General features: G+C 61.9%; 1 protein-coding gene across 1 annotated transcript; it reads right to left on the reverse strand.

Annotated features, from left to right (window-relative positions):
* Positions 1-190: 190 nt before the first annotated feature.
* On the reverse strand, positions 191-11224 carry VWA5B2 (von Willebrand factor A domain containing 5B2). The gene is made up of 20 exons (XM_026855273.1): positions 11019-11224; positions 7411-7566; positions 6833-6994; positions 6293-6518; positions 6035-6189; positions 5430-5561; positions 5182-5306; positions 4882-5058; positions 4689-4799; positions 4365-4567; positions 3945-4059; positions 3685-3870; positions 3428-3587; positions 3063-3352; positions 1684-1909; positions 1253-1597; positions 1036-1173; positions 837-956; positions 539-616; positions 191-322 (listed from the first exon to the last, which is right to left on the reverse strand). Exons 2-20 carry the CDS (start codon positions 7547-7549, stop codon positions 249-251), a joined length of 3162 nt encoding a protein of 1053 aa, XP_026711074.1. The 5' UTR covers positions 7550-7566; positions 11019-11224; the 3' UTR covers positions 191-248.
* Positions 11225-13844: the final 2620 nt, after the last annotated feature.

Raw genomic sequence — 13844 nt, forward strand, 5'->3', positions numbered from 1 at the left:
GGGGGGGGGGGGGGGGGGGGGGGGGGGGGGGGGGGGGGGGGGGGGGGGGGGGGGGGGGGGGGGGGGGGGGGGGGGGGGGGGGCAATTCCTGGAGGGCAGCCGGACCCCAGCCTGCTGCAGGGAAGGGGCTGGAGCACCAACCCCACTCCTTTACGCCATTGGACCTGCAGCACCCAAGAAGCGGCACTGTCCCCCTCTGCCTGCAATGTGCCATGTTTTGGGCCCTCGCATCCCCCCACCCTGCAGCTTCACCTGGAGCCAGCGATGCTCTCCGTGGATTTCTGGGAGCCCATGGAGGTGGTGGAGGGGCTGGTTGGAGGCCCTGCAAGGGGTGGGGGAAGAGCTGAGCATGACGGGGGCCATGATGCACCCAAAGGTGTGTCCCACTCCCCAGCACCTGTGAGGGCGGTTCAGCCCACATGCTCTGGGCAGCGAGGGCACATCAGATGCTCCAGCTCTCAGCTGCCAGCAACAGGGTGCTGGGGGCACGCCCTGTCCCCCACCATCCAGCCCTTGGCCCCCTCCACCCTGGACGCACCGTTGGAGCAGTTCTGCTTTTCCCAGCCATAGGTTGGGGAGGAGACACTGGCTGGAGACCCCGGGGTCTCGTCTCGCTCTGCAAAAGAGCAAAGCCCTGATGGATCCTGGGCTCCCAGGACCCTCATGGCTCAGAGCTGGTGCCAGGGGCTGCTATGCTGCCCCCCATATCTCCCCCACAGTGTGGGGCAGATGCCTCTTCCTGGGCATCCACAGTGCTCCAGCTGGGACGAGCCCCACGCAGCTGTGAGCTGTGGGTCCTTGAGGACTATAAGCCGATGTAAGGTGCAGATTGGTACCTGCAGCAACGGGGGCCTCATCCTGCTCCTCTGCATCCTGCTGCTGGCCCAGACCCACCGAGAAGCTCCTGTGGTTCCAGCTCCCTGCTGTGGCAGCTCGTGGCCGGCTGGCCGAGCCGGCTGCAAGGAACAGTGCTACCTCAGCCCTGTGTCCCCTCACTGCCCCCTCCCCAGCATGCCAGGACCCCCCCGGCTGTACCTGTGCCCCACACCTCGGGGGCTGCAGGCAGGGCTGCCTGCGTGGCACCGTCCACAGGCACCAGGCGGGTGTAAAGAGAAGGCACGTTGCAGGCTTTGCTGGTTTGCACAGCTTTCAGGCGAAACCGGCGGGCAAAACCTGCCCAGAGCGAGGCGGTTAGAGGTGGGGGGGATGCTGGGTCTGTGCTGGGGTTGGGGAGGGACACCCCGACACCCACCCTGCTCCAGCTCGGCTTCCCGCTGCGCCGTGTTCTCATTGTCCCGGATGACAGAGCGTGCTGCTAAGCGGTGCAACGGCTTGTCCCCGGCCTTGCCTGCCCGCCATGGGGGGTCCTCCCTGCCCGGCCCCTCCCGAGGCTGCAGCAGCGACTCCAGCGAGGCTGTCACTTCCCAGGACACCGGCTTGCCGGCTCGCAGTGCATGGATCACCACCTGGCAGCGCAGGGGCAGGCTGGCATCGCCCAGGCTGGGCTCCCCCTGCTCGGGTGCCGGCGAGGCGCTGAAGAGGTAGGAGGGCTCCACCAGCATGTCCCAGTCCAGGTGGGTGGGTGAGAGGAGGTTATCTGGGCAACGGCAAGATGTGGGCTCAGCAAGACAGGGGCACCCAGTTCCATCCCTGCCGCCCTCGTCCCCCAGAGCCGGCACACACTTGATTCCACCGCACTGGGCTGCAAACGCCGTGTTCGGGGTCCCAGCTCATCCAGCTGCCCCTCCAAGGACTTGTTCCTCTTCTGTGACACCTTCTCCAGGGCCTGGCAGAGCCGGTGGGCATCCAGCTCCCCGTGCGGCGAGGAAAAGCTGCGGCCAGCCAGGGCGGCACGTGCCAGTACCTTCTTCCGCCGTGCCAGCTCCTCCGTGCTCAGGGCCACCGTCACCTGCGGCGGGGGGGAGGCTGACAGCGATGGCACCGGCACAGAGCCCAGACTGCACCAAGCTGTGATGGGGCACCTGCGGTCCTGGCCGGCTGTTGGCTGGAGCTGCTGGCTGACGCCCAGCCCCATCACGCTGCAGGCTGGCTCCCAGCAGCCTCCCGGGGCAGCGGGTGATGCTCGCCAGGCTCCGAATACACGTGGGAAGGACTGAGGGCACCGAGACAGGAGTTTGCAAACATCCCAGGGGGCTGACTCGAGCTGACACCGAGGCGGGAGGAGTTGGCGGGGATTTTTGGCATGGAGGGGGCTTAGCTCAGTTGTTCAGGCTATGGTGGGATGCAGTCCCCAGCACAGAGTGAAGTCTGCTCTGAGATGCTTCACCTAAAAGCTACAGCAGGGCAGCAGCACCCACATCGCCTCTCACCTCTCACCCCAGCAGCAGGGAGCCCAGAGTAAGATCATTTACACTGCAGGGAAATCACTTACGCTTGACATTTCAGCAGCAAAGGCCACCAGCTGTGCTGTTGTGCAGAGGGAGCAGGTTACCTAACCCGTGCCATCGGGAAGGAGCATGTCCTGGAGCTGGGTGACAAGTGGCCTCACCCGGCCTTGGGGCCACCGTCAGCAGGGACGGGGGGTGGGGGTGGGGTGAGCTGCCTCTCCCCATCCCAGTAACCTGGCTGGGTTTTAAACCCAGACATGAAGCAGCAGGGACGTGGCCCATTGCTAATCAATCATCGGGCAGCTTTGGCCAAGGGCTGAAGGAGCCAGGCAGGAGCTCAGCCAGCCCACCCCCTCCTCTCCAGCTTGGCAGGTTCGTTACCTGATGCCGGTCCAGCTATTTTTCGCTTGATTTCTGCAGCATCAGTGAGGATCTGAGCTGGATAGGGGATTTGTTAGCCACCCAGCTGACTACTGGCCCGGGGAGCTGAGGGACCAGCTACTTAGTCCCCAGCTGTCCTGCTCCAGTAGGACAAAACCACTGCAGGAGCCTCCTTTTGGCACCCACAGCTGATCCTTGCCTAAAATCCAGGCTACAGCACTCCGGTTCCGAGCCCAGTGGCCACATGTCTGGGCACAACAGGGCAGCAAGACCCTAGCTAGCCAGGAGCAACCCCTCCATGTGTGAGCCCTTGCACTCCACCGGCATCCTTACCTTGGTGCCAGCCAGGGTGGAGGGCAGTGGGGCAGATTTGGTGGAGGACTCACAGAGGGACAGGCTCTTCTGGCCCTGCTGGGAGGTGACATCGGCACCAGGGGCTGAGGAGCCACCCTCAGGGGCCACATCTCGGGAGCCAGTGGACTCGCTGCTGGTGGAGCTGCGGGAGAGCAGCCCCCGGCTGCGGTCAGTGCTGACGGAGCAGTGTGTCAGGACGTACTGCTCCTGGATGTAGGAGGGCTGGTAAATCCGCTTCCAGATGTCTCCCCCCGAAACAGGATCTGTACCTGCCCGGCAAGCACACACCCTGTCAGCCCAGAGCTCCCATGCCTGCCCCCCACCCCAACCCTGACCCCACTCACTGCGCTCTGACGCCTCTGTGCCCCCAGCGGAGAACTCCAGGGAGGCGTCCCCAGATCCCTGGGTACTCCGGGGTGGCTGATGGCTCTCCCTGGCACTGAGCACCTCCTCCTGGGAGGGGAAGGCTGAGCTCCGGGAGCGCCGGCAAGCCCCTTCCCGGCCCTGGCAGAGAGAGGGTACCACTGTCAGCCGCCCAGCACAGGGAGAAGCCAGCGGCACTGGGAACGTCCTCCCCATGCCAGGGCAGTGATGGTTGTACCGGTGGGCGCCTGTTGCGGAAGCAGGCGATGCTGTAGAGGACACAGTAGCTGACGAGGCGGTCACCGGGGTAGAGGGCCGGGAGCTCAGTGGGCGAGAGCAGAGCCTCCATGCTGTCGGGGACATACCAGTCGATGGTGATGTCGCTGACGGCTGGCTCGATCGCCTTCTTCAGGGACTTGATCAGCTGGGACAGGGAAAGGAGCTGTTGTCGAACACTGTGGTGGCCCTGGTGCCCCCCTGCCCTGGCCCGGGTGTTACCTTGGGCTGCAGCCTCTCGGTCGGGCTCAGGAACTCAGCGCGGCCCCGGCTCACCTTGGCCATGCCCTTCAGCAGCCGCCGGCACGCCTGCGAGCCCATGCCAAAGCTGAAGCACCTGCAGGAGAGAGCCAGGCGATGAAAAGCCATGGCTGGGCCAGTGCCAGGGGCTGGGCAGCCCAGTGGCGAGCCCTGCAGCAGGGATGGGCAGAGGCGTCTGATAGCCAGAGGTGTTGCCCTGGCTGTGTGCTGGGTTGGGGCACCCTGAGGGAAGCCGAGCTGGTGGGGCTGGGGATGTGATGGGTGAAGGACACCCTCGGGGCTGGTAGAGGTGAGATTTGAGGCTGTAAAAGGAGAAATCGGCGGGAACAGCTCAGGGGTCATGAAGAGCACTGTGACCCCACCACGGTGCCGGTGCCATACCTGACGGTGCTGGCCTGCCTGCGCACCAGCCGGAGGATCCTGCCCGCGTTGCCTGCCGCCGTGTTGGTGAAGAGGAAGAGCTGGCGGGGGTAGCCGTGGCGGAGGGGCTGTGCCAGCGCCCAGCCCAGCGCTGCCAGCAGGTTGGTGCTGCCCGTCTCTGCCCCCAGCCCAGCGACGTGCTCACAGGCTCGCCGCAGCGTCTCCTGCCCGCACGGAGAGGCGGCCTTGCTGTGATCCCCTGACTCGCCAGCCCCAACCCCGCGCCAGGGAGCTGGGAGGGGGGATGGAGAGGGACTGGTGGGGGGCTTTGCCCGTGGCACTCACGTTGCTGCAGAGGCGGCTGGATGGGAAGAGCGGCTTGACTTCGGTGCTGAAGCCAGCGATGTTGAGCAGTGTCCCTGATGGAAGGCTCTTCAGGGCCACCAGCAAAGCTTCCTGGGGTGACAGCGGGGACCAGGGAGGGCTGCTAAGGATCGGCCACCCAGGGAGCACCCCTGCCCCTGCAGCCGTGCCTCACCTTGACCTTGTCAAGGTCGTGCCCACTCATGGTGTTGCTGCAGTCAACGATGAAGAGGACCTCGCGGGTGACACTCTGCAGGTCCCCAGGGACACACTCCACCGCCGGGCAGAAGTTCAGCATCAACACGGGGTTGGGGAAGATGTCTTTGTGGAAACGCTTCTGCACAAAAGCCACCTGCGAGCCAGGCGGGGCAGGGGCTTTCTTGCACCACCCTGGCCTGAGCCGAGGTCTTCCTCACCCACACCCCACCACCTCCCCCCTTCTTCCTCCACCACACCAGTGGCCGTGCCCTGTCACCTGTCTCTCGCCGCTGCCATCCTTCCTGGCGATCCGTGTGTAATCCCGGCGGCTCCGGACATGGGCCTCGTACTCGGGGTACGTCATGGTGCCGTCCTCCATCACCAGGTGAGGGTGGTGGGGTTCTGGGGAGCACAAGGTGGGTTTGGAGCCACCCTGTGCCACAGGGGGCTGGAGGGTGTTCTGGATGTTTTGGGGATGATGCCCCATCTCCCCCAGATCCCACCAAGGGCACCATCCCCTCTCACCACAGGGGTAGAGGATGATCTCCAGGTCCCTGTCGTAGCGGTGGGGCTCAGCCAGGGTGACACAGGTGGTGACAGCAGAGCTGGCCCAGGGGTCGGCGTCGGCTCGCAGGGCATGGGATGGGCTCTCCAGCCCTGCGGGGAGGAGGAGGCGGCGGCGGGGCAGCCCCTCGCACCCCCCACCTTGGCCTCCCACATGCCAGGCTCCACGCCTGTGCCAGACCTGGTGCCACGGTGGTGGCTGCTCCCTGCCAGCTCTAATGGGATTAACCGGGCGGGTGGCCAGGAGCGTGTCCCCACCAACCCGCATCCCCCCCCTTGCCCACCCTCTCCCCCATCCATTATGTCTCCTGGGGAAAGAGGCTGCTGACCCAGAGCTGCCCAAAGCCACACGTGGGGTGACTTCGGGAGGGGGGTCCCAGCACCGGGGGTGGGATTGGGAAAGGGCTTCTTTGTATGGAGGTAGCATCAGAGGATGTCTGGGGAAGGGGGCTTGCATCTTCCTAGAAGCATGGAGGGACCAGGGGGACACCATCCTGGGGGGACATTGCCCACATTTTGGGGAGGTTTTGTTCAACCAACCAACACCGCACAAGCTGCCCCCCTACCTGCCAGTAAACAGGGGCCCTTCACCAGCAGCTCGAAGGCGAACTCATAAGGAAAAGGGTTGCAGGGCTGTCCCCGAAAGACATCCATGCTCTCCACAGGCACTGTGGGGGAAGGCTGGCTCCGGGCACCTGGCCCCCCAAAACAGCTGGTGGGGCTGCGAGGGGAGAGGTGGTGATGGCTCCTGCTCCCCACCCCACTCACCCAGCATCAGCATCCCCCCCCGGGATGGCGGAGACTGAGGAAGCCATGAAAATCACCATAGGGCCAACCTGTCGTCACACAAGCTTGCCGGCTCGCTCTCGGGGACCTCAGGGATGCGGGGTGTGAGGATGGGGGGTAGGAGGAGGCGCAGGGCCCCGTCTGGCAGCGTGGCCAGTTCCTGCGCCGTGCTCAGGGTGACAGCCAGGCTCTCCGCTGGGCACAGCGTGCCTGTGACGATGATGAAGGTGGAGCGCTCCACATCTTCGTCCAGGACGAGGTGGCCTGGGCAGGGCAGGGATGTTGGGGGGAGGTCAGTGGGGAGTGTGAAGTTAGGGAGAAGGGGTGTTAATTGACCTAATTACTCTCAAAGAGGACAACAGAGTGCAGATGTAATGAAGGCCATGCAAAGGGATGGGCAAAGCCCTGGGAGAGAGGGGCAAGACTGAGATCTCCAGCCCCAGAGACCCCCCAAGGCACCCCCAAGGGTGGCCTGGCAGAGGCTCTTAGCTCCTTGTGTCCCCCCACGCTTCATCCCTGCTTGTTCTGAGCCTCCCAGCCAGGAGGACGCAACAGGTCACCTGTGCCATGGCGCTCACCAGCAGCACAGCGGCGTGGCCGGCCGGGGCTGGGGCTGCACTGGAGGCAACAGTCCTGTGCCCGGTGCCGGTTCTGGACCTGGAACGTCACCCGCCGGCTGCCCACTGCTGCCTCGAAGCCGGCCACCACCTCCGACTCCTCCAGTGGGTAGATGAAGATGCCTGCAGGAGAGAGCCCCAAGGCAGATCCTGGCACGGGCATGGCTGAGGCATGGTGTAGCCCGTGGCAGCACCACCAAGAGCCTCTCTGGCTCACAGAGTGATTTAGCTGTGCAAGAGTGGGGCAACACCCAGGAACGACCCACAGCCTCACTATCCCAGAGGAGGGCAGAGAGGATGAAATCCCCTTCTTCCTCAGCAATGGGAATGTTTTTGCTTGGTCACACGTTTCTCCTGCCTGTAGGGCGACGCTGTGTGTCAGCAGTGCCCTCACACCACTGGTGTCTGCTTTTGCTCCCCAAACTGAGCAAGGTTTGGGGGCTGGGACACAGGTGGGCTGGAGACAGGGGTGCTCCCCAGTACGGGTGCTTTTAGGGGGCTGTGCAGGCTCCCTGCCAGCCCCAACAGCTTCCTCTTACCTTCCACAGGCTCCTCGTGGGGGTTGGTGTACACGAGGTGAGCGGTGATGCTCAGGGAGTACCCGTTGGCACAAGCCTTCACCTTGGAGCTCTTCAGGGGCAGAGCCTCCCAGGAGGAGAGGGCGTACAGGCCCGGCATGGTCCCTCAGCAGGCAGCTGCAGGCAGAGGGGAGGCAGTTGCTGGATGTTTGGGGATGGGTTCTGCTGGGAAGGGCTTGTGCATGCAAGTGTCTTCCATCTGCCCAGCATGAAAAGGTCCCCAGCCCTCCCCATCCTAGGGACACTGCTCTGCAGCATCCACAAAACACATGGACCTGGACCCAGCTCTCTGCTCAGATCCCAGACCACCTGCAAACCAGGTCTGGAGCCACAGAGCCCACAGAGAGCTCTTCTGCCCCACGGGTAAGTAAACTTGGCTTCTGGGCAGCAAAATGTCTTCCCGCATGGGCAGCAGTAGTTAAGCAAGGCCCAAGCCCTACCAGACAAGCAGGGACTCCTGGACAGGATGGATAATGGCCAGCCACACGCAGGCCATCTCTCCGCCACCCCCCAGCATCTCAGAGGCTCCAGAGCCTCCCCAGACCACCTTCTGCACTGGCTGGGAGAGGAACATCTGCTGCTCCCATCTCCATCCACCCACAGAGGTTACCAGGGTAATTTGTGGGTTTAAAAAAAAAAAAAAAAAAGAAGGGCGAGAAGCCCACGGTGTAACTAGGACAAAACAAGCAACGTTTGCTGGGGGTTTAATAATTAACAACAAGGTCAGCACTGCACTGAAGAGCGGCACAGAAGGGAAGGCACTGCGGGGGGGGAGCCCGGCTCGGGGGACGACGCTGTCTGCCTCCGGGTGAGTAATGCTCTGCCCAGAGATGGACACGTCCAGCATCCCACCCTCCGGCAGCAGCTGCGGAAAGAAAGGCAGCTGGAGATGCCTTCCAGCCAGGGCACCGACCCACTCCACGCCTCTCTTCCCCTTGGGAAAACCACTCAGGAGCAGCATCTCAAATGAGTTCCCAGAGCCAAGGCATCTCTCTAACATCACCCCACCTCGTGCCATCAAATATTCATGTAAAATATTCTGATTAGCCTCAGCCCTGCCTCTCCATAGATAGTGTGTGGGTCCCGCCCCAGACACGAGCCTGCACTCCACGCTGTATCCCCTGCTCGCCCCGAGCGCCTGTGACCCAACAGCAGCAAGGTCCCCATGTCATGCCGTGTGCTGGTGCTTCAAGCATGCAGTGTGCCCTGGGCAAGGCCAAGACCAGGTACAAGAGAAACATCTGGTCCCCCCACTCCGGTGGCCTTCATCCTGGGAACGGCTTGTACGAGCATCAGTAACAGGAGGCTTGGGGTGCCCTCGGCGTGTGATCACAGGGTGCCTCTCTCAGAGCATCCCTGAAAGCAGAGCAGGGCTACATCCTCGGAGGCAAGGCCAGGACCAAGGTGCCCACAGCAGGTGCAAGGCAGGGAGCCCCTGAGAAGCGCAGAAGGAACGTGGTTGCATCCCAGGAAAAGAAGTCCATTATGTTGGAGGAGGGCTATTTACTGGCTCAAATGGCATTGCAGCATTATGCTGGCAGGTCCTGGCCACCCGACCACCCCTCACCTTCGCCAATCCTTCACCTGTGTGCAGGATGCTGTCCGTGCTGCTGAGCCCCCCTGAGTGCCCTCCCAGCACACAAGGCAACACAAGGCCCCTGCATAGCCCAGTTTTCCTCCACACCAGCCATGCCACTACTGGGAACATCATCAGTGGGGTCCTACCCTGGCCACATCACCCAGCCGGGCTCCAGGGACCAGGACTCCCCCAGCCCAGCCACATTGAGCCATTAAAGATGGATTTCACTCCAAAGCCCTTCCATTTGTTCCCAAGGCACCCAGCTTAATGCTCAGCAACCTGCCTGCTATTTGCTGTGCTGCCCATTGGCCAGGGCACTGCCGGCTTGTTTACTGGGGACTTACTGGAGAAGCTGTCCCGACTGCCTTTTATTGCTTCTCTTTACATTTACACTCGCAGAGTAAACAGGCCCCATCTGGCCCTGCCGCGCTTCGTGCTGGCTGCTCTAAGCCCCGTGGTAATGAATAAAACCAGACCCAACAGTCCTCGTCCTAGCCTCTTCGTCCTCTTCCACCTGGGGCAGCAAATTGTTCCGAGGTGCCAGCACGGCATCACCAACAGGTCCCTGGCTGCCTCCCCATCCCCGGCATGGTCATCAGTGCCTTCACAGCCCTCTCCTCTTCCTCCTTTCCCACATGCTGCCCGCAGGAGCTGGCTTAACCAGCAGCATCCCCGGTACGGAGGGGGCTGCGGGAGGAGCAGGGCTGGGGGCAGCTAGCCATGCCGGTGGCAAAAAGCCCTCAGTGAAGGCAAGGAGGAGGTAACTTCTCTAGGTCAGAATAATTTAACATTTCTCTTCTCACCCGTGGGCAGGTTGAGTTTTCTAGCAAGGCTGCTGAAGCAAGCCAGGCGCCTGAGCCCAGCAGACTCCTTAGCTGCCTGTAAAGTTGTCAGAGTTTCACCTGCTGCATCAACAGCCACCCGCGCCGGAGTGCAGCGTGGTCCCAGGGAAGGATGAGGCCAGCCCCAGCACAAGCAAACCCAGCGGAAATTTCCACTGGTGACAGATGCACAAGCCAGTACAAGAGAAGGATGGAAGGAGAGGAGCCCAAACCTCTGCGGCAGCGCCTGGAGCGAGGAGGCATTTCTGCCCCTCCTGCCTCACCCCCTGCCTCCCTCGCCTCCCCTCCCTGTGGGACATCCCCGCATCGCTCCACTGGGACAGGGCACGAGGGCAGGAGAGCAAGATCCATCCCCACTCCTGGAGCAGGGAGAAGGCCATGAAGGCAGGAGGTGACAGTGCTGCTGCCCAGCACCCATGGGCCACGCCACTGTGCAGAGAGCCCAAAGAGGAGGAGTGGAGGGGAAAAAGATTTCCCCAGCAGGTGAAGGGTTGTCCCCCACCCGAGTCTCCAGCCTGTGGTGCCATCCCCTGTCTGGCACTACTGCTTCAAGTGCTGGGAAGTCAAAACAGAGAGCAGTCTGCTGCACACACACACACACATACACACGTGTGCATGCATGCACACACGTCCTGGCACACGCACCGCATCCAGGATCCCCGCGTCCAGACCGGTGCCACTGCTTTTGCCTCCCCAGAGCCACTAAAACCTCTGCAAAAATCCCCATCCCTGTGCCAGGGAACAGGAGTTATTTGCCCTCAATGCACTCTAACACAGGCACCCCCCATAAAAATGTCCCAGCCTCACAGATTTCCCCTGACACAGGCACATCCCAGCAGGGCAGCCCTGCAGAAGGGTCTTGCTGCTCCTCCAGCTGCGGGGCATTTGTGGCGTGGGCCAGGGACCGGTTGCCGATACTCTGGGGCTCGTTCCAGAGTGTTGTTAGAGCCAGCCCGGTCAGGTCCACACCAGATGGTGATTTCAGCACTTTTGTGGCCCTGCTGCCTCATCTCCCACCTCTCACTCTTCCTGTGACCCAGGGCTGCCCCGACAGTGGGTGTTCAACCCTGGGGCACCCACAAATTACAGGATACCCGCAGGATCCTGGGCCACGGCAGTCCCAGACTCCCCCCCACCTTGGCCCTTACCTGAAGGAGGAGGAGGATGACACAGGGGCTGCAGACTCGGCTCAGCACCCGCTGGGTCCCTGCCCTCCGCAAAGCCCTCTGCCCTGGGGGTGGGTTTCCCTGCCCCTCAGGCTGGGGGGCTGCGGTACCCAGGGGGGATGAGCAGTGCTTCCCCGCCTCTCCCTGCTGCAGGCTCCCTCTCTGGCACTGGCTCCTTCACCGCCCTCGCTCCATCCCTCACTCCCTGTGCCAGCAGCAGAGCTGCTCCAAGCCCAGCCTCATTAAAGAGACACACTCCCTGGTACCGCCGCCCCGGGGAGGGCTGGGGGATGCTCTTGTGGGTGGTGCTGGGGGTCTCAGGGGATGGCCAACACCCCCAGAGGGTGACAGGCACCCGCCAAGAGCAGATCCCACCACTGTGGGTTGCTCTGCACCCACAGCGTGCCGATATCCAGACAAATTCGGGTGCTGGTGAGACCCCAGGGTGATGTTGTTGGCACCCACAAACACCCGGTTGGGCTGCCCGGGACACAGAGCCACACCCATGTGTCCCCCACAAACAAAGCATGGGGCAAAAAACAAGCCCCCATCAGCTGGCTGAACTGTCTGCTACAAATACATAGGCCACAAGCATCACAACCAGCTTCTTGGAAAAGCTCTCAACTGCCCTGGGACCGCCGCAAGAGGACTGAGCACATGCAGATGCTGAGCATCCACCCCAAATCCAGATGCCCTGGGGTCCCACCGGAGCTGCCCTCCTCAATCTCCATGTGCTGCAGTGAAATCCCAGCCCCAAAGAGCAGGAAAAGGAGGGGATTTGGGGACAGCACAGCCTTTGGGTGACGAGTGTGACAACAAAACCCCTTGGGGAGGGTGCAGACGGTCAGGAAATCCCAGCAAAGCCAGGACACGTCTACTGGCAGGGAGATCTCACTGCCTGGGGCGCGCTGAGAATCCCTCAGCAGCCTCTGCCGTCCCGGCATTCCCAACTGGGACTGGAGAAAACCATCAAATTTGGGACTAATTTCTGCCCTGCCTCTCCCAGGCAGCTCCCTCGCTGTGCTATAGATAGGGCTGTGCTACCACGGCTCTTTTTATAGAACACACAGAGGGGAGCCACCCCCCTCCCCTGCACCGCAAAACCCACCATCGCGGCCACGCCGAACCCGGAGCCAGCTCAGCCACGCAGACACACACCGGGGCAGAAAGAGCAGGCAGCGCCAGCATGGGGAGCGGTCCCCAGTCCTTGGCAGGTGATTTTGGGGCAGCACCGGAGGGAGGAGGCCTGGCAGAGCAGCATCTCCCCGCTGGATCTCACCTCTAAGCTGACCCACGTGCCGCTATGGCTTCAGTTCCTCGGCATGGGCTTCACAGGTGACGGCAGGAGCAAAAGGAGGAAAATCTCAGTGGAAGACGCCCTTTGCTGCACACGGTAGCATGGGGCACGCTCCCTCCTCCCAACCGCTTACCCTGCGCTTCAGCCAACACAATTATCTGGCAGAGAGGCACTCTGCGTGTCCCTGGGGTGCTTGCAAAAGCACTCTGAGCCATTCCTTCTCCCCATGCGAGATGCCCCACGGCATGCCACTTCCCTCCTTGTGCTGCAACAGGGAGAGAGGAGAGCTAAAGTGTGCAGCTGCTCTCCTTCCCTGTCATTTATGACTGCAGAAGAAGGATGCTAACCCATATATTACCCCCCCAACATGACAGACGCCAGCCCTGCGAGCCGCTGGAGGCACAGCGCACACCGCGGCGCATCCACGCAGCCTGCGGCGTGCACGGGGCTCTCATTCCCATCGTCACAGCAAGCACTGCAGCCGCTCCAGCCCTAGAAAAAAAAAAAAAAAACCCAAAAAAAAAAAAACCAACCCAAAACCGCAAGCTTTGATTTTTTTCTGAGATACTGTTTCTAGGCCAAGCTGAGGTGAAGAAAAGCATCCAAATGGGAGTGCCGGGTCGGTGCCACCAGCTGGGGTGATGGGGCTCGGCCAGCCCACAGCATCAGGCACCGTCTGTGGCCCCGGCGTTACAGCAGGCGAATAACCACAGTGTGCACAGCACTGGGGGCGGGGGGCACAGCTGAGCTTCCCCCAGCCTGCTGGCAATCCGCAGCAGCCCCGGGGAAAGGCAGACGGGGCTTCATCCTGCTCCATACAGCGCTTACACCAGCATCAGACAACAGACATGCGTGTCCCCACTCTGTGCTGTCACAGCTTCCCTACAGCAGCTCGTCACAGCCACAAATAGACCCTCAGAGAGCTCAGCATTGCTTTTCAGCTGAGCTAAGGCATTAAACCCTACAAACACAGGCCTGGCTCAGCCCAACAGCTTCATTCAGCACCCTGGCACCCCAGCAACCCCACAGAGCACTCATCAGCAGCTGTTGTACTGCCTGAGGGACCGGTTGTGATTGGGGTATTTACCCCCAAATCTGGTGCGTTACCTTGCTCTGGGTTTACTGAGCTGAATTGTCACCCAGAGATAGGGCTGGCTAGAGCACAAACCACAAAGCTCTTCAAGATACTCTCAGGTCCTGAGTTACTGATAAGCCCTGTGAATTTAATGCTATGGGAAGAAATAACCTGAAAGCTAAGGAGATACCAGCCAGTGTCAGGCTGGCAGCAACTGCTCAATGCAGCTGTGGGTGCTCAGACCCAGCTGAGGGCTGCAGAGGCTCTGCCGGCAGAGAGAGGGGCAGGCAGGGGTGTCCTGTTTAGCTGTCTGCTGCTCGGTAATCAGCACAAATTAAAGGAGATCCTGAGGAGGAGTAGCCATGGGGAAGGATGGGGATGGCGGTGTTGTATCTGATCAAAAATCAGGTGCACCTTGGTTTAACCTGTGCAATAT

The sequence above is a fragment of the Athene cunicularia genome (assembly GCF_003259725.1).
Source record: "Athene cunicularia isolate RWA chromosome 9 unlocalized genomic scaffold, athCun1 chr9_part1, whole genome shotgun sequence".
Lineage (NCBI taxonomy): Eukaryota > Metazoa > Chordata > Aves > Strigiformes > Strigidae > Athene > Athene cunicularia.